The 18,849-nt window shown below is 37.1% G+C and overlaps 1 protein-coding gene across 1 annotated transcript in view; it reads right to left on the bottom strand.

Moving 5' to 3' along the window:
* The window catches only part of CLCA1 (chloride channel accessory 1), a 30,938-nt gene extending 29,775 nt beyond the window's left edge, over positions 1 to 1,163 (bottom strand). The window contains exon 1 of the mRNA XM_054566928.1: positions 961 to 1,163. Coding sequence (XP_054422903.1) covers positions 961 to 1,122 — 162 coding nt within the window. The 5' untranslated portion in view covers positions 1,123 to 1,163. The remainder of the gene's footprint in view (positions 1 to 960) is intronic.
* Positions 1,164 to 18,849: the final 17,686 nt, after the last annotated feature.

Below are 18,849 nucleotides of genomic sequence, written 5' to 3'. Positions count from 1 at the left end.
TGAGCTCTTGCTATGTACCAGACACTCTACATGCATTTTTAAAGTTTTAAACATATTTTAAATTTAGATGTATAAAACATGCACAAATTGTAGAGCTCCCATGTATCTTTCACCCAAGCTTCCCTTATGAGCATGCATTGTTAAATTTAATCCTCACAAAATTCTATGAGGAAGGCGCTTATTATTGCCCCACTTTATATACCAATACTTTTCCTGGTTACTCAATACTGCCTCTGGATGTGCTACAGCCAGATTCCAGGGTGGTCATTTATAAGGCATTTCCCTATTATTCTTAGCTGTTTATTGTACCAGACATCTCCACCTTACTATAGTTGCCCAGGACAGGAAGCATCTTCTCTAGTTTTTCCTTCCCTCACAGAAGAAGTAGCAAGTAATGTGAGGCCACTCAGCAACCTGAAAGGATCCCTTGCATTGGGGCTGGTAAAATGCAGGGTTTCCTTCCATTGAAAGGGTCAGGGTTATTCTCAAGTTAGAGATTTGCATCCTGGGCTTCTGTATTAGGATCACAGAGAAGAGGATTACAATTAGGAGAATAAAAAGGAGAATCTGATTTGATCCAGTGGTAAAAATCAGAGAAAGGAATTATTCTCTGTGCATCTCACAATATCTATCAAATATACTTGGCTTTCCTTTAGTACAGAACTGGATAAATTTTAGTGGAATTGTCCACAGTCAGTAAATGCAGACATCATTTATTAAGCACCAACAATGTATGGGACTCTTAGTTGTATACATTGCATTTATTATGTTATCCCTCAGAAGAATCCTAATGGTTGACTGTTACTATTTCCAATTTACAAACTGAAGCTCAGAGATAAAAATAACTCACCAGTATCACACAGCTGGAGTTAGAGAACTCATGTTCATCCTATTACAAAATTATGCTTAATTTTTTGCTTAATTTTTTAAAAGCGTGAATAATTACCATTTCAAACTTACCTTTATTTCTTGAATGAGTGTTTCATCTTCTGGCACATTAGGGTCAATTGCAATAACAATGCCTTCATAGCCATTATTATTCAGCTGAATGAGTGAATTACTCAGGGCCCCTTCCAGAAGAAGAAGGACCAAGATGAAAACAGAACTCTTAAATGGTCCCATTACTGCGCATCTCCCTTTGATTAATCTCTTTGATTAACCCTGGTTTTAGTGGCATCTTTCTTTACTCCTATTTATATGATTATAGAGACACGCATTTTTCCAAGTTACCAGAGGTGATTTACCACAGGACTTTGACCCCTTGACCAATTATTTCACTTTTGCATTTGTCTCTGATATGAGGAACAATAACTATCTTAGTCTTAACTTCTGTGTACATTAAATATTTAATTTGAAAGGATCATTAGTCTTGCCTTCACCTTTGCCAGATGCTAGCAAAGAGGGTGGGAAACCCATATCCGGTTCCATGGAAGGACTTGCAGGTGTCATGCGGCTTGGCCATTGAAAGATGTTTACTTCTTACACATGATTGCCCAACCTGGGACTGGCCCATACAAGAATGCCCTCCATCCCCTGTCTGCCTAGGGGAGGCCTGTCTGTTCTATGTATTCAATAAGTATAGGTATATACTTACTAGGTATAAATCATATATCCAGTTATCCCTCAAGATGGTCGTTATTTTTATCCTCATCAATCTTGACATAACCTCAACACTTCTTGGTGCTTCCTTAGACAATCCACTTGCACCAAAAGCATTAGCAGGCAACATAGATATTACTGAATATTTTATATTGGAGACAAATAGATAAAAAAACTTTTATCTCACAGTGCAAAGCAAACTTTTTCGGGTTTCCTCATCAGACCTCTATTGCTCAATAAAATTCAAATTAACATTACATTATTTTACTGAAATGAAATGTCTCTCAGAATATGAATTATGGGCTGCCAGCTACTACATAGATTTTTTAAGTTAGCCAAACTTCAGGTGAAAACTCAAAAAGGTTTGCCACTTTCCTATAGTACTCAAATTACTTGAAGTCATCACATGATTTTATTTGATCTTCACATGGTGCTAAGCACAAATTTCAACTTGTCTGCCCCTTTTCTTTGACATTAGTTCATAAAAATGAAATTAGTACTCACTTACTGTTAATAATTAATACTTAATGCTTAAGTATGTAACATTTACACAGTCAAAAGTGAAGCATTTAATAGAACGGATATACTCAAAGTGGTTGTCGTCCAGATGATCAAATATGCTTTTATATAAAAATAGCATATTCAATTCTTAGTGAATAAGTGTATGCATTTATTATAGATATGAAGTAACATATTTAGATTCTAAAATATTTCATGTCCCCAAACACATGTATCTTTCCGGGGTTTCCAACCCAGGAAAGGATTCCTGGTTGATCTCTGGTAGTGGAACAACTCAGGTGTGCAACGAGTGTGTATAGTGACTAAAGTGGAGCAAGTGACCAAGGGTCCAATAGATTAGAGGAAGCCCAGCCTGGGGAGGTTCAATGAGATGAGTTCAATACAACTTATTGCTTGAACTGCTCAGGTCCACTCAGGCCCTTTCATTGTATCTAGCTCCAACATTATAATGTAGAGTTTCTTGCTTTTCTTTTTCTTTCTCTTTCTTCCTTCCTTCCTTCCTTCCTTCCTTCCTTCCTTCCTTCCTTCCTTCCTTCCTTCCTTCCTTCCTTCCTTCCTTCCTTCCTTTCTTTCTTTCTTTCTTTCTTTCTTTCTTTTTCTTTCTCTCTCTCTCTGTCTCTGTATCTCTCTCTCTCTCTTTCTCTCTCTCTCTTTCTTTTTTTGTGAGCACAAGTTGTCTCAATTTTTTCCCGAGAGAAAGCAGTCCAATCATTCATGGAATCTTTTTCCAAGTCTCCTCCAAGATCAATGGCAATCCTCTGCAATACCTAAAGCAAGAGTTATTGAAAAAAAATTGTAGTGCCTGCTGCTACAGCGTGTCTCAAGGCTGTTAAGTATATTACCTCCTTCCTTCATCACCAGTTTCCCTCTTTTAGCCAGCATTTTGGCTGATCTGTGTTACTTGCCTTTTGCTGTAACCTAGCGCTTTACTTCTGAGGGTTACCTCTAAACCCTTGTTGGGTTGTAGCTGCTGTAGTTGCTTAGAACAGGAGTCACCTGGTATGACAGACCCAGTTTAGGTGCCTCCCCAGCGTTGCCTGGCCTCCCCTGCTGGGCCTTTGCTGCTTGCTCAATAGAGAGCACTTGCTGCTACCACCATCGCCTCATCTTGTAACACCCTGGGCCTGTCTCTTTTTCCTAAGAAGAGGGCCTAGTTTAGCATGGCCTCCAAAGGGCAGGCTGTGGTTGCAGCGCAAAAATCTCTGGTGCCTAAGTCCAGTCTAAACGGATTCACAGAGGCTTTGGCTCACATAAAACACTGCCCCATGGTGCCTGAGATCTGGCTCTATCAGAGGCCACTCACATGGGCCAGAATGCACAAACGTGAAGAACAGGGAGTTAACGCCCTGAGAGACCAACTCCCACCAAAGACATAGAATGTTTCCAACATCCCAGGTTTCTTTTATGTTCCCTTCTAGTGAAAACTCCCAAATGGTAATCACTATTCTGACCTCCATTGCAGCATAGAGTAATTTTATTTGTTTTTGTACTTCATATAAACAGAATACATAGTATGTCCTCTTGTGCCTGGCTACTTTCACATGACATTTTTTTTGAAGTTTAGCTATGTTGTTTTATGTAGCAGTACTGTGTTCTTTTTCCATTGTATTTCACTGTAAAAATATACCACAATTTACTTACCAACTGCTGTTTATGAACATGTGTATTATTTCCTGTCCAGGCTATTATAAATAAAGCTGCCACAGGTGCAAGCATTGATTTCAGTTGGGTATGTACCAAGAGAGGAACTGCTGGATCACAGGCTACATACACGCCTAGCTTTAGCTGATCTATCAAATGCTTTTCAAAGTGTTTGTACCAGTTGTTCCATGTTTCAACCAGTGCATGATCACTTCGGCTACTCTGGTAGGAGTGTAATCATGTTGTATTGTGGCTTTTCACATTTTCTCTTATGACTAATATTAAACACTTTTCATATACTTATTTCATTTTTAAATTCTCTGTTGTGAAGTGCCTGTTGAAGTCTCTTTGCGTAATTTTTAATTGGGTTGTCTTTATCTTATTGATTTACAGTAGTTCTTTATACATCCTGAGTACTGAGTTCTTTACCGGACACATGTATTGCAAATATCTTTGGGAGGTTTGTAGCTTGCCTTAATGGTGCTCTTGAATGAACGGAAGTTCTTAATTTTAATGGAGTTCAATGTAATCTTTTCTTTTATGGGTAATGTTTTTTGTGGTCATATTTAAGATATCTTTCCCAAGTTCATAAAGATACTATACCGTGTTCTGTACTAGAATCTTTATTGTTTTAGCTTTCACTTTTAGGCCTGTGATCTATCTCAAATTATTTTTTTTGTGTATTGTGTAAGATTCAAAGTTTTTGCTTTGTCTTGTTTTCCTTTATGGGTAGCAATAGGCCCAGATCATTTATTGAAAGGACAACACTTTCCCCCACTGAATTGCAGTTGTGCTTTTGTTGTAAACAATGTGACTACATAAGTTCGAGTCTGTTTCTGGAGGCGCTATTCTGTTCTGTTGGTCTATGTCACTATCCTTACCTCGTTATCTTATTGTGTTAATTGCCACTGCTTTGTAAGTCTTGATATCTGGTAATACAAACATTCCAGATTTGTTTTCCTTCAATATTAGTTTGCCTAATTTGGATACTTTTCATTTCTTTTTTTTTTAATTTTATTTTAATTTATTTTTTCAAATACATTTGTCTCTGCCTACCCCCCACCACTTTCCCTTGCCCCCTCCCTCCCTCCCTCCCTCAGCTCTTCCCCTTTGGTTTTGTCCATGAGTCCTTGCTATATGTTCCTTGACTTTCCCCTTCCCTTCCTTTTCCCCGCCCCCCCCTCCCTCCTTCCCTCTTGTCTCTGTTGATTTCTTTTCCTTTCAGTGTTGCTGGTCTTATTTTCCTTGCATCTTTGTATTGTTGGTTAGGTTCCACTTATAGGTGAGATCATATGGTATTTGTCTTTCGCCCATTGGCTTATTTCGCTTAGCATGATGCTCTCCAGTTCCATCCATGCTGTCGCGAAGTTTAATAGTTCTTTTTTTCTTTGTGCTGCGTAGTATTCCATTGTGTATATGTACCATTACTTTTTGATCCAATCATCTACTGATGGGCATTTAGGTTGCTTCCAACACTTGGTTATTGTAAATTGTGCTGCTATGAACATTGGGGTGCATAGGTTCTTTTGTATTGGCATTTTGGTGTTCTTAGGGTATAGTCCCAGCAGGGGAATCACTGGATCAAAAGGCAGTTCCATTTTCAGCTTTTTGAGGAAATTCCACACTGCTTTCCACAGTGGCTGCCCCAGTCTGCATTCCCACCAACAGTGGACTAGGGTTCCCTTTTCTCCACAGCCTCGCCAGCATCTGTTGTTTGTTGATCTGTTTATGATGGTCATTCTGACCGGTGTGAGGTGGTACCTCATGGTGGCTTTGATCTACATTTCTCTGATGGCTAGTCATGCAGAGCATCCTTTCAAATGCCTCTGGGCCCTCTGTATCTCCTCCTTGGAAAAGCGTGTGCCCAGGTCCTTTGCCCATTTTTGGATTGGATCGTTTGTCTTCTTGGAGTGGAGTCGAGTGAGTTCTTTATATATCTTGGAGATCAAACCTCTATCTGATGGATCATTAGCGAATATGTTTTCCCATATGGTTGGCTCCCTTTTCATTTTGCTGATGTTTTCTTTTGCCGTGCAGAAGCTTCTTATTTTGATGAGGTCCCACTTGTTTATTCTTTCCTTTACGTCCCTTGCTTTAGGAGACATATCAGTGAAAAAATTGCTGCGTGGGATATCTGAGAGTTTCCTGCCAATGTTCTCCTCTAGGACTTTTATGGTGTTGCGACTTATATTTAAGTCTTTTATCCATCTTGAGTTTATTTTTGTGTATTGTGTCAGCTGATGATCCAATTTCAATTTTTTGCATGTAGCCGTCCAGCTCTCCCAACACCATTTGTTGAAGAGGCTATTATTGCTCCATTTTATGCTTCTGCCCCCTTTGTCAAATATTACTTGCCCATAGAGATCTGGGCTTATTTCTGGGCTTTCTATTTTGTTCCACTGGTCTATGGGTCTGTTCTTGTGCCAGTACCAGATTGTTTTGAGTATAGTGGCTTTGTAGTAGAGTTTGCTGTCCGATATTGTGATCCCTCCTACTTTGTGTTTCTTTCTCAAAATTGCTGCGGCTATTCGGGGTTGTTTATGGTTCCATATAAATTTTTGAAATGTCTGTTCTATTTCTGTGAAATACGTCATTGGTATCTTAATAAGGATTGCGTTGAATCTATACATTGGTTTGGGTAGTATGGACATTTTGATGATATTAATTCTTGCAATCCATGAGCATGGTATATGCTTCCATTTATTTGTGTCTTCCTTAATTTCTTTCTTCAATGTTGTATAGTTTTCTGCGTACAGGTCTTTTACGTCTTTGGTTAAATTTATGCTTAGGTACTTTATTTTTCTTCTTGCTATATCGAATGGTATTTTTTTTTCTGATTTCATCTTCTTCTATTGCATTGCTGGTGTACAAAAATGCCTTTGATTTCTGAATGTTGACTTTGTGGATACTTTTCATTTCAATATAAAATTTAGAATCTGCTTGTTAATTCCATCTCCCCTCGCCACCGCCCCCGCCCCCGTCAATTTCAGTGTTGGATAAAATTGTATTGAATCAGTTTGGAGACAATTGACATCTCTATAATACTGAGTCTTTTACTCTATGGTACAGACAGGGCATATGTCTTCATTTTAAGATTTTTTTTATTGACAATATGACTATATTAAACATTTAACTATATAGTAATATACATATTTAAAAAGTTAAAGGACAAGGAATAGAATAGAAAAGTATTTGTAACATCTTAAACATAATTAATAGGTTTTTTGCTTCTTGTTTTTTGGTTTTTGGTTTTTTTTTTAGGGAAAAAAGTTCTACAAACCTTTAATCAATAAATGGGTAAAGAATACCAAAAAGTCATTTAAAGCTTTTTTAAAAATAAATAATAGAAATAGGCAAGAAATATACTAAAACAGGTTTAGTTTCAACAAACAGTAAAGGAACAATTAAAATAACATCATTGTCACAATCAGACTAATGAGAATTAAAAATATTGGTAATATCAAGTATTGGCAACTCTGAAAGAACCGGGTATTCATAGAAACTTTTTCTTCACCTTAAAGCAGTCCCTTTAGCATATTTTGCAGTGCTGGTTTGGTGGAAGTGTATTCTTTTAGCCTTCTTTTGTCTGGGGAACTCCTTATTTTGCCTTCCATTTTAACTGAGAGCTTTGCTGGGTAGAGCAGTCTTAGTTGCAGGTCTTCGCTTTTCATGATTTGGAGTATTTCTTGCCATTCCCTTCTGGCTTGCGGTGTTTCTGTTGAGAAGTCAGATGCTAGCAGTATTGGGGCTCCCTTATATGTTACTACCTCTTTCTCCCTTGCTTGCTTTAGAATTCTCTGTTTGTCTTTGATACTTGTCATTTTAACGATGATGTGTCTTGGAGTGGGCCTCATTGGGTTCCTCCTGAATGGGACCCTCTGTGCTTCCTGGACTTGAGTGACTTTTTCTCTCCTCCAATTAGGGAAGTTTTCCATCATTACTTTTTCAAACAGGTTCTCTATACCTTCCTCATCCTCATCTCCTTCTGGTATCCCTATTATGCAGATATTATTATGTTTCAGGTTGTCCTACATTTCCCTCAATGCCTCGTCATTCTTTTTGAGTCTTTTTTCATTTTCTTGCTCTTTCTGGGAGCCTTTTTTCACCTTGTTCTCCAGCTCGCGGATTCGGTCCTCAGCTTCATCTAGCCTGCTTTGGATTCCTTCTACTGTGTTCTTCAATTCAGAAATCGTATTCTTCATTTCCTCTTGTCTCTTATTGATAGTTTCTATGTCCTTTTTCATGATGATATAGTTTGTAGTAAGTTCCTCGTAGTTTCCCTGTAGTTCTTGGTAATTCTTTCTGAGCTCACTGAACTCATTGAGCTTCCTTAGAACTGTTGTTTGGAACTCAATATCCCAAGGTTTACTCGCTTTTATTTCATTTGGTTCTCTTTGTGGGGATTCCTCCTTTCCCTTCAACTGGGGGGTTATTTCTTTGTCTTCCCATTATTTGTGAGACTCTTCTTTTTTGCTTCTGCTTCTTAAGTTGATCTGCCTTGATTTCCTGAGTTTGTCATGTGAACTTTTATGGTTGGAGACCACTGTTTTTACTTTCTGGATTTGCCTCTGATGATGTCAGACTTTGACCCTGTCTGACCTTAGGCAGTCTGTTTGAGACTTCCTAAGTTTTATTTAATTGATCTCAATCATGTTTTATAGCTTTCAGGGTAGGGGTCTTGTGCATCTTTTATTAGATTTATTTCAAGGGGTGTTTTGGTGCTATCATAAATGGTATTTTTATAAAATTTTATTTGCTATTTTTTTAGCTGGTATATAGAAATATAATAGATTCTATGTATTCACCTTATACTCAATGAACTTCTTAAATTCACATATTATTTCTAGTATGTACTTTGTAGATTCTCTTGGATTTTTTATGTTTATAATTATGTAATTTGTAAATAATATTTCTTTCTTTCCAATCTCATAGCTTTTACTTTGTTTTCTTCCCTTATTACATGAGTTACCATCGCCTGTGAATGTTGCATACAGATGGAGAAAATATCTTTTTTCTTCTTTTCAATCCCAGGTGAAAAGCATTCTATGTTTCACCATTAAATATGCTATTATCTAGAGATGTTTTGTAGATAGTTTTTTTTAGGTTAAGAAAGTCTTTTATTCCTAATTTGCTAATAGGTTTCATTGTTTTTTAATCATGAATAGGTGTTGAATATAATCAAATGCTTTTTATGCATCTTTTGAGATGACTGGGTGATTTTTTTTCTTTATTTTGGTGTCATACTAACTCACATTACTAAATCAATCTTTCATTCCTAGAATAAAACCTACCTCATCATGTAGTATTTTTTCAACTTGCTAATGTTTTGGTTAGGATTTTTGCACCTATGCTCATGAGAGAGATTGGTCTTAGTTTTTCTTTCTTATAATGTCCTTGCTAGATATGTCCTTGGGACATATTTCCTCTTTTTCTGTCCTTTTAACAGTTCACTTAAAATTGCTATCACTCCTTCCTTAAATTTCCTTCTGGCTGTTGCTTTAGCTTTACCATGCAAGTTTTGATATACCATATTTTAATTATCATTTAGTTCCAAATACTTTCCAGTTTTCATTTTGAGGGTTTTTAAAAATATGGGCTATATAGAAGTTTGTTGCTTAATTTTCAGATATTTGGGGATTCTCTAGTTAATCTTTTATTGTTATCTAGTCTAATTCCTCTACAGTCAGAAAACATACTCTAAGATATAAATCCTTTGAAATTTGTTGAGACTTGCTTTTTGCCTCAGGTTATGGTTTATTTTGGTAAAATATCCCATGTGCTTTTGAGAAAAATGTGTATTCTGTAATTGGTGGGTATAGTGTTCTATATGTTAGGCTAAGTAGGTTAATCATATGATGCAAATCTTCTCCATTCTTACCAATTTCTTGTATGCTTGTTTTTTCAGTTACTATTAAAATCTCCAATTAAGATTGTGAATTTGTCCCTATTGTTTTTGGTTCTATCAACTTTGCTTTATATTTTTTTATTATATTTTTTTGATTATGCTATTATAGTTGTCCTGATTTTACCCCTTTTGCCCCCCTCCACCCAGTGCTCACTACTCCCTCGGGAAATACCCTCACCATTGTTCATGTCCATGGGTCATGTGTATAAATTCTTTGGCTACTCCATTTCTTATACAGTTTTTATATCTCCATGAGTATTCTGTGACTATCTATTTGTACTCCTTAATCCCTTCACATCTTAAACCATTCTCCCCCAGACCTCCCATCTGGCAACACTGCAGTAACTAATTTCTTTTCTCTTGCTTTTAAGAGTCTCTATCTTTAACCTTTGGCCTTTTAATAATGATGTGTCTTAGACTGGGCCTCTTTGCATCCATCATAATTGGGATTCTCTGCACTTCCTGGACTTGCATGTCTATTTCCTTTACCATATTAGAGAAGTTTCCTTTCACTATTTTTTCAGATAATTTCCAATTTCTTGCTTTTTCTCTTCTCTTTCTGACACACCTATGAGGTGAATGTTGGACCTCTTGAAATTGTCCCAGAGGTTGTTCATGCTATCCTCATTCTTTTAATTCTTTTTTGTTGTTCTGCATGGTTGTTTTTTCGTCTTTACGTTCCAAATCATTGATTTGATCCCTGGCTTCATCCGTTCTGCTCTGGTTTCCCTGTAAATTGTTCTTTATTTTGATTAGTGTATCCTTTGTTTCTGTTTCTTTTCTTTTTTTTTAATGCTCGCTAAGGTCCTCACCAAATTCCTTGAGCATCCTTATAACCAGTGTTTTGAACTCTGTATCTGACAGATTGCTTATTTCCATTTCATTAAGCTTTTTCCTGAGTTTTGATCTGTTCTTTCATTTGGGCCATGCTTCTTTGTCTCCTTGATTTTGCATCCTCCTTGTGTTTGTTTCTATGTATTGGGTAGAGCTGCTTTGATTCTGTTTCAGTAGTGTGGCCTAATGTAGTAGGTGTCCTGTAAGGTCCAGTCTCACAGCCTCCCCTATCACTCAAGCTGGGTACTTTAGGTGTGTCCTTTGTGTGGGCTGAGTACAGCTTTCATTTGCAGTTGAGCCTTGGTTGCTGTTGGCAGATCAATGGGAGGGATATATCCAGGCCAGTCAGCTGCAAGGACTGTATGTGACCGCCAACCTCTGCCCTCCATAGAGGATCAGTTGTGTGGGGGCAGAGTGGTGCTTCTCCAATGTGGTCTATAGCTGCCCACGGGGTGTGTTGGCCCTGGGGTTTCATGGATGGTGCAGACCAAGGTTGGCCCCAACCTGTGTTTTGCTTGTGGCACTCTGCCTGAGAAATAAAGCAATCTGAGATGGCTGCTACTTGTGCTGGGCTTGGAGATTCCCAGGTGAAGCTAAGCTGTGACTCTAAAATGTCTGCCACTAGGGCTCAATGAAGCCAGCTGTTGTTCATTTGGTAGGATTTAGGAGCCAAGACCAGCCATTCTTATGGAAATGCAGCTTGGGTGGGCCCATAAGTTGGGTGAGATAGAGCCTCTGTGGATCTCCAAGGTGAGTTACACAGTGTTAGCCAGACTGATGGAGTCTCAGATATGGCACCAGCCTATAGGCTCTGTAGGCAGAGGGCTCAGTAAAGGGTCAATGACTTCTGCTTGCCCTGATGCCAGACACTTCAGTGCCTCCTTGTATATCTCTAGTGCCCTTCAAGCTACCACTGCAGTGCTGGAGCTCAGAGAGTGTGAGTCTGGGTTGGTGAGTCCATGTGTGGGTTCCCCAAGAGGAATTGCTTAGGGTTCCAGCAGCCTCCTGCACCAACTCAACCCACGCTTGTCTTTGCAGCCAGAAGTTGTAGGGGCTTATCTTCCTGGAACTGGAACACTGGGCTTGGGGGCCTGGTGTGGGGTCTGGGACTCCTTGCTCCTGAGATATCCCTCCTGAGTTTTTATCCACATGGGTGTGAGGCAAGCCCATTCTGCATCTGTTCCCCTCCTCCCAGTCTGGGTGGCTGTGGTTTCTTCAATTCTGTAGTCATCCCACTTCCATTCAGCGGGATTTCTGACATTCCTGAGTGACGGTTGTTCTATATTTTCATTGTAATTTTGATGTGGTTGTGTGAAGAGGAGAGCCCTGTCTGCCTACATCACCATCTTGACTGGAAATCACTTTATATATTTTCAAGCTTTGCTTTTGGTGCATGCAGATTTAGGATTGTTTTATAGTTATCATTACAAAATGTCTTTTCTATTTCTAATAATACCACTTGTATTAAATCTACTTTTTAGGATATTAGTTATGGCATACTGGTATTTTGAAGACTGAAAAATTATAACAAAACAATTAAAACAAAACAAAACTCAGCTAATACAGTGTCTGACACATAGAAGTCATTCAGAAAACAAAATATTTCTGTACTTCCCCTTTCCTCTCATTTACCCAAACTCAGCCTTGGAGGGAGAGATAGGAGAGAAGCCACAAAGACAGAGAAAGCTGGGACTTTACATTAGCTGGCACTGAGGAAGAATGACTAAGGTATAGTTTAAGGACACTGATGTTTAAGAGTCAATTTTAAGCTATTTGCCATGCAGTACCTCAGAATGATTCCTGCTTCTACACGCCAGTCATTACTTGTCTAAGGCAATGAGGAATCAAGTATTTATATATTACTGATGGGAGAAATAAAATTGGTACAGATATTTTGAAGGGAAATATTTATCAAAATTTAAGGATGTATATATTTTAACATAGCAATTCCACTCCTAGAAATTTGCCCTACAGATATGCTCACGCAGGTGTACAAGATTACATATACAAGGGACAAACACACAGGTACATACAATTATATGTACAAGGGTAACATAATTTCTCTCAAAGCCTACTTTATAATAGCACGAAACTGAATTATCAAATACCCATTAATAAATAACCTTATTTATTTCATAACTGTCACATCTTACTTAAACATATATACTTTTATAACAGTATGTATTACTTTTGTAATTGAAATAAATTTATACATAAATATATTGGACTAAAGACTGTCATTTTGAAATCCTATTAATATGAGTGACAGTCCTATTTTCTCTACTCTTAATTTCTAGCCATTATTTCTTTTTCTTTTCCATTTTACTCTTCTACCTTCTTTACGCTCTTGCTTCTTCTTTCCTATATTGGTGTGAAGTAAGGTCATGTCAATTTAAGAAATGTTTCTTTTGGATGTTTGTTCATTTATATTGCTTATGTTTCACAAAGTCAGGGAGACCGAAAGCAATTGCCCATTGTACTGGATAGCTTTCTCCTTCTTGTGCAATTGAGGCAATTATTTTGAGGCAATTGTTCTCAGAAAGCAACATTCTGATAAGACTCAATAACCTGTAGCTGAGAGGGAATGGAAAATAAAATTGGTGGTCACCATCTGGGTCGCTCCCCACCCATCCCAGGAACCCTTTTGCTGGTAGGAGCTAGGCATTTTAAGTACAGGAAGGATTTCTTTCTAAAGGGAGGCAATCCTTTTGATCTTTGCAGACAAGCTCTAATTGCTCTAATTACCTTCATGGATGAGAGAGTCTATTTCTGTGTCCTTGATTGCTCCTCACTCTATCATCATGCACCTATGATCTGTACCTCCCCTGTTTCCTGTTGTATTCCCTGTTTCCCTGTATTTTACATTCACAGATCATAACACAGACCTTAACACATAATGCAGCATCCACCCAACTTTATATCCATTCCCCTTCTTTATTTCTTTATCAGCTGAAATTCCTAACAGTCTTATGAATTCAATCCACTAACATGGACCATCTTCATTTTATTTAAAATATTTCTTTTCTTTCTTGCCTTCTCATCTTCACTTAAGTCAGGCTCAGTTTTGTGACCCTTCTTCCCTTAATTAAGGACTTTTTTAAATTTCATGTATCAAATGTCCTTATGAATGACCCCTTTCCCTTCCTCTTTATAAAGCAAGGTTTCTCAGTATTGGTATTATTGACATATTTAGCCAAGTAATTCTTTTTTGAGGCTGTATTGTGCATTGTGGGGTGTTTATGAGCATTCCTGGCCTATACCCACTAGATAATGCCCCTAGATGTGCTAATCAAAAGTGTCTGCAGACACGACCGAGTGTCCCCTTGGAAGGTAAAATCACCCAGACTGAGAACCATTGGTATAAAGTTTGCTAATGGATAAGGACACAATAAATTCATTCATATTAAGCTTCTCTTGGGGTGAAATTTATGTACAATAAAACGCACCTATGAAGTGTACACAGATAAAGTAATTTTGACAAATATATACACCCATGTAACAACCATCCCAATCAATACATATAACATTCACTCAGCCAGAAGGCTCCATTGTGTCCCTTCTAGTCAACTTGCACACTTTTGCTATAACTGCTATTATGACATTTATATCTTTTGCCCATTCTTATTGGCTTGTCTTTTGATTACTGATTTATAATATTTTATACATTCTGGATATGACTTGTCATATATATGTTGTGAATATTTTCTTCCATTCTGTAACTTGTCTTTTTCATTTATTAATGTTGCCCTTTGATGAATACAAATACTTAGTTTTACTGCAGTCCAGCTTCTTTTTTATGCTGAGTGTTTCCTCTTTTCTAAGAAATCTTTCTGCACTATAGCTGTGAAGATACTCTTTTATATTTTTTAGAGCATGGGCAACTGTGTAGTGATAGCAGTGGGAGGGGCTGGGTGGAGGTGGGAGAGGGTATAAGAGGGATAAATGATAATGGAAAAAATACAATAAAAATATTTTAAAAATAAAGTTTATATCTTGATATTTATGATCTACCATGAATTCATATTTTATTAAAGATAGAATAAAATTGTTTTCCCAAATATATCTTGCTTTCCAACATTATTTATTAAAAAGAACTCTTTTACCCATTGAGTTGTGTTCCTCCACTGACTTGCACATGCCTTTGTAGAAAACCTATGGACCACATGTGTGCAGGTCTGCTTCTAGGCTACGTATTCTGAGATGTGTTTTATGAACATGATCTAATTTGGTAAATGACATATGAATTCTTAAAAAGAATGTACATTCTGCACTAGCTGGTTGTAGTGTTTTATAAATGTCAAGGTCAAATTGGTTGATAATATTGTTAAAATATTTTCCATTCTCACTGAGTTTTTCTGTTCAGATGTTCTACAATTATTGACAATGGGAGAGTTAAATCTCTAACTTCAATTGTTCTCTTTGTCTATTTCTCTTTAGTTCTAGACTTTTTTTTTTTGTTTCTGGCATTTAAAAAACTCTATTAATAGGTATATACACATTTAGGATTGTTATATGTTTTTGATGAATTTATTATTTTTATCATTATGGAACGACCCTCTTTGCCTCCCCTTTCTCAAGGTCTATTTTGTTTTATAGCAACACACTAATAGAGCTTTCTTATGCTTAGTGTTTGCATGAAATGCAATTTTCTTTTTTCACTTTCAACTTGTATGTCTGTATATTTAAAATGCATCTGTAGTAAATTCCATATGGCTGAGTCTTGCTTTTTCATTAAGCCTGAAAATCACTTTTTTAGTTGAAATGTTTAGTCCATTTATATTTAATAAAATTATTATTTAGCTGGATTTAGTCTACTATCTTGCTATTTGATTTGTTATTCCCCTGTACTCTTTGTTCCTTTATTGCTCTTCACTTGTCTCTTTGTGTTAATTAGGTAGTTTAGTGGTAATGTTCCATGTTATCACATTTATTAACTTTTTAAGAACTCTTCTTTATTATTAATGAGTGCCAAAGGGACTGCAATATACACCCTTAGTTTATCCTAGTATTGAATTACTATTATATCACTTTATGTATAATGTAAGTACCTTTCAGCAATATAATTCCATTTGTCACATTTCCATCCATCCTGTTCTCATTGTCATATGTCCTACTTCTTTATCATATTAATACTACAATACATTGCTTTTATTTTTGCTTTAAATAATTAATTGTGTTTTAAAGAAACTAAGAAAATCAACAGCTTATTCTATTTACCTACCATTTACCATTTCCAGTGATTTTCCTTTCATAGTATAGAACTATATTTCCATCAGACATCATTTTCCTTCAGCTTAAAGAAATTCCTTTAGTAATTTCTTGCTAGTGAAAATTATTCCAGCTTTTATTTATCTGCTTTCATTTTTTAAAGATATTTCTGCTCAACATAAAATTCTCTTTTTTTAAAGTATATTTTATTGATTATGCTACTACAGTTGTCCCAATTTCCCCCCCTTTATCCATACTCCTCCCTGCCACCCCCACCCTCCAGCATTCCCTCCCCCCCACCCTTAGTTCATGTCCATGGGTCGTACATATAAGTTCTTTGGTTTCTCTATTTCCTAAACTATTCTCATCCTCCCCCTGCCTATTTTATGAATACCGATTATGCTTCTTATTCCCTGTACCTTTTGCCCAACCCCTCCTCCAATTCTCCCCCTCCCCCTACCTCCTGATAACCCTCCATGTGATCTCCATTTCTGTGATTCTCTTCCTGTTCTAGTTGTTTGCTTAGTTTGTTTTTGTTTTTTAGGTTCAGTTGTTGATAATTGGGAGTCTGTTGTCATTTTACTGTTCATAGTTTTGATCTTCTATTTCTTAGATAAGTCCCTTTAACATTTCATATAATAAGAACTTGGTGATGATGAACTCCTTTTACTTGACCTTATCTGGGAAGCACTTTATCTGTCCTTGCATTCTAAATGATAGCTTTGCTGGATAGAGTAATCTTGAATGTAGGTACTTGCCTTTTATGACTTTGAATACTTCTTTCCAGCCGCTTCTTGACTCTAAGGTTTCTTTTGAGAAATCAGCTGACAGTCTTATGGGCACTCCTTTGTAGATAACTCTCTTTTCCTCTTGCTGCTTTTAAGATTCTCTCCTTATCTTTAATCTTGGGTAATGTAATTATGATGTGCCTTGGTGTGTGCTTCCTTGGGTCCAACTTCTTTGGGACGCTCTGAGCTTCCTGGATCTCCTGGAAGTCTATTTCCTTTGCCAGATTGGGGAAGTTCTCCTTCATTATTTTTTCAAATAAGTTTTCAATTTCTTGCTCTTCCTCTTCTCCTTCTGGCACCCCTATGATTCGGATATGGGAATATTTAAAGTTGTCCCAGAAGTTCCCAAGCCTCTCTTCATTTTTTTGAATTTTTGTTTCTTCATTCTGCTCTAGTTGGATGTTTATTTCTTCCTTTTTTCCCAAATTATTTATTTGAGTCTCAGTTTCCTTCCCTTCACTGTTGGTTTCCTGTATATTTTCCTTTATTTCACTTTGTATAGCCTTCATTTTTTTTTTTTCATTTTGTGACTGAGCTCAGTCAATTCTGTGAGCATCCTAATTACCACTGTTTTGAACTCTGCATCAGATAGGTTGTCTATCTCCTTGTCGCTTAGTTCTTTTTCTGGAGTTTTGATCTGTTCTTTCATTTGGGCCATATTTCTTTGTCTTATTGCACCTGTTACATTGTAATGGTGGAACCTTAGGTATTCACCAGGTCAGGGCAACCCAGGTCATTGTGTTATGACACTGTATGTGGGGGAGGGGTCCAAAAGGGTACAATGCCAATCACTCTGCTCTCGCCCCACTTTCTGTCACTTCCCTCACCTCCCACAAGCAGATTGTGCCCTTTCAGGTGCTGATTCCTAGGTGGGTGGGCTGGTGTACGTTCTAGGACCCTGTGGGCCTCTCCACAACTCTTCTGTGAGACTGAGATTTTCTCCTGCCTTCACAACCTCCACAGAATTTTACAGACAGACGTTTTGAGTCTTTAGTTTCCTGGTCAGCCAGTTCCCCCACCCCTGTCCCTAGCCTCTCCCCCTTCCCAGCATGGGTGGTTGGGTCACCACTTTGCTGTGGGTCCTCTCTCTCTCCCTTCTACCTGTCTGGATGAATGTTTTTTGTTTTTTGGGTTTTTTTTTTAACTCTGTGGTTGTCAAGAGTTCCATGCAGTTTGATTTTTCTGGCAGTTCTGGTTGTTTATTGTTCTTAAATTGGTTGTTATCCTTCTTCTGGTTGTGCAAGGAAGTGGAGCGTTTTTAGCTACGCCTCCTTCTTGGCTGGAATCTTCTCAATATAGAATCTCAATATAGAATTCTGTGTTGACAGATTTCTTTAGCCCTCTATGATGTCATTTTGTTGTCTTCTGGTCTCAATTATTTTTGATGAGTAGTCAGTCATTATTTCTATATATATACCTACGTGTTACTTTCTTTGTGTAGGTCACGTTTTAGGTTAACGGAGTCTTTTAGACCAGTAGTTTGATGTTTCAATCAATTTTGAACATTAAAATTCAATATTTTTATGCCCAATTTTCCTTCTTTTACCTCTGGGACTCACTTACATGTACACTAGACTGCTTTATAATGTCCCACAGGCAATTTTGGCTTTTCCATTTTTTAAAAATGAATGCTTCACTTTGGATTCTTTCTATTTTCCTTTCTTCAGGTCATCTGATCTTTTCTTCTAGAATATCAGTCTGCTGTTAATTCATTATATATTTTAAAAATATATTCTATTTTTCAATTTTAAGATTTTAATTTGCTTCTTTTTAAAGTTCTCACATCATTCCCAAATTTCCTCTTCTATTCATCATTTGTACTTCCTTTTTCTGTAATTTCTTTATCATTTATATAAGAGTTATTGTAAACTCATCTGCAAGTTCCAAATCTGGATAATTGTTGAACCTTCTTCTATGGACATATTTTTATTCTTTTAAATAATGGGACTAACTTCCTACTTCTTGGCATATCTATTAAATTTTTAGGATATACTAGATGATGTGTTATTGAGATTGTATTATGTTTTCCTCCTCTGAGTTATATTATAGCAGTAGTTGCATTATTGATTAATCATCTTGATTCTGTGGGGATGTGGTTTTAGGCTTTGTCAGAGCAAATCTATTTCACCTTTGCCCTTGGTTCTAGGATATAACTCTTAGACTGGGACAATGGTTCTTATCCCTAATGTGACCCCTCTGGAGTTTCAATGGAAACACAAGGTGTTTATCAAGCTCTCTAACTTTGGTAGGATTAAACCTTAAACTTTTTCTCCCCAGAAAATTGCTGAAATCTCTGTTCAGCAATTTTAGCATTCAATCTCTTGTTTTCCATTACATTCTTTCACAATTTAGGAC

Source organism: Pteronotus mesoamericanus, unplaced genomic scaffold (assembly GCF_021234165.1).
Source record: "Pteronotus mesoamericanus isolate MK-2021 breed Mesoamerican mustached bat unplaced genomic scaffold, CSHL_Meso_final contig_181, whole genome shotgun sequence".
Classification (NCBI taxonomy): Eukaryota; Metazoa; Chordata; class Mammalia; order Chiroptera; family Mormoopidae; genus Pteronotus; species Pteronotus mesoamericanus.
The sequence above is the reverse complement of the archived record's forward strand: the minus strand, read 5'-3'. Positions and strand labels throughout refer to the sequence as shown.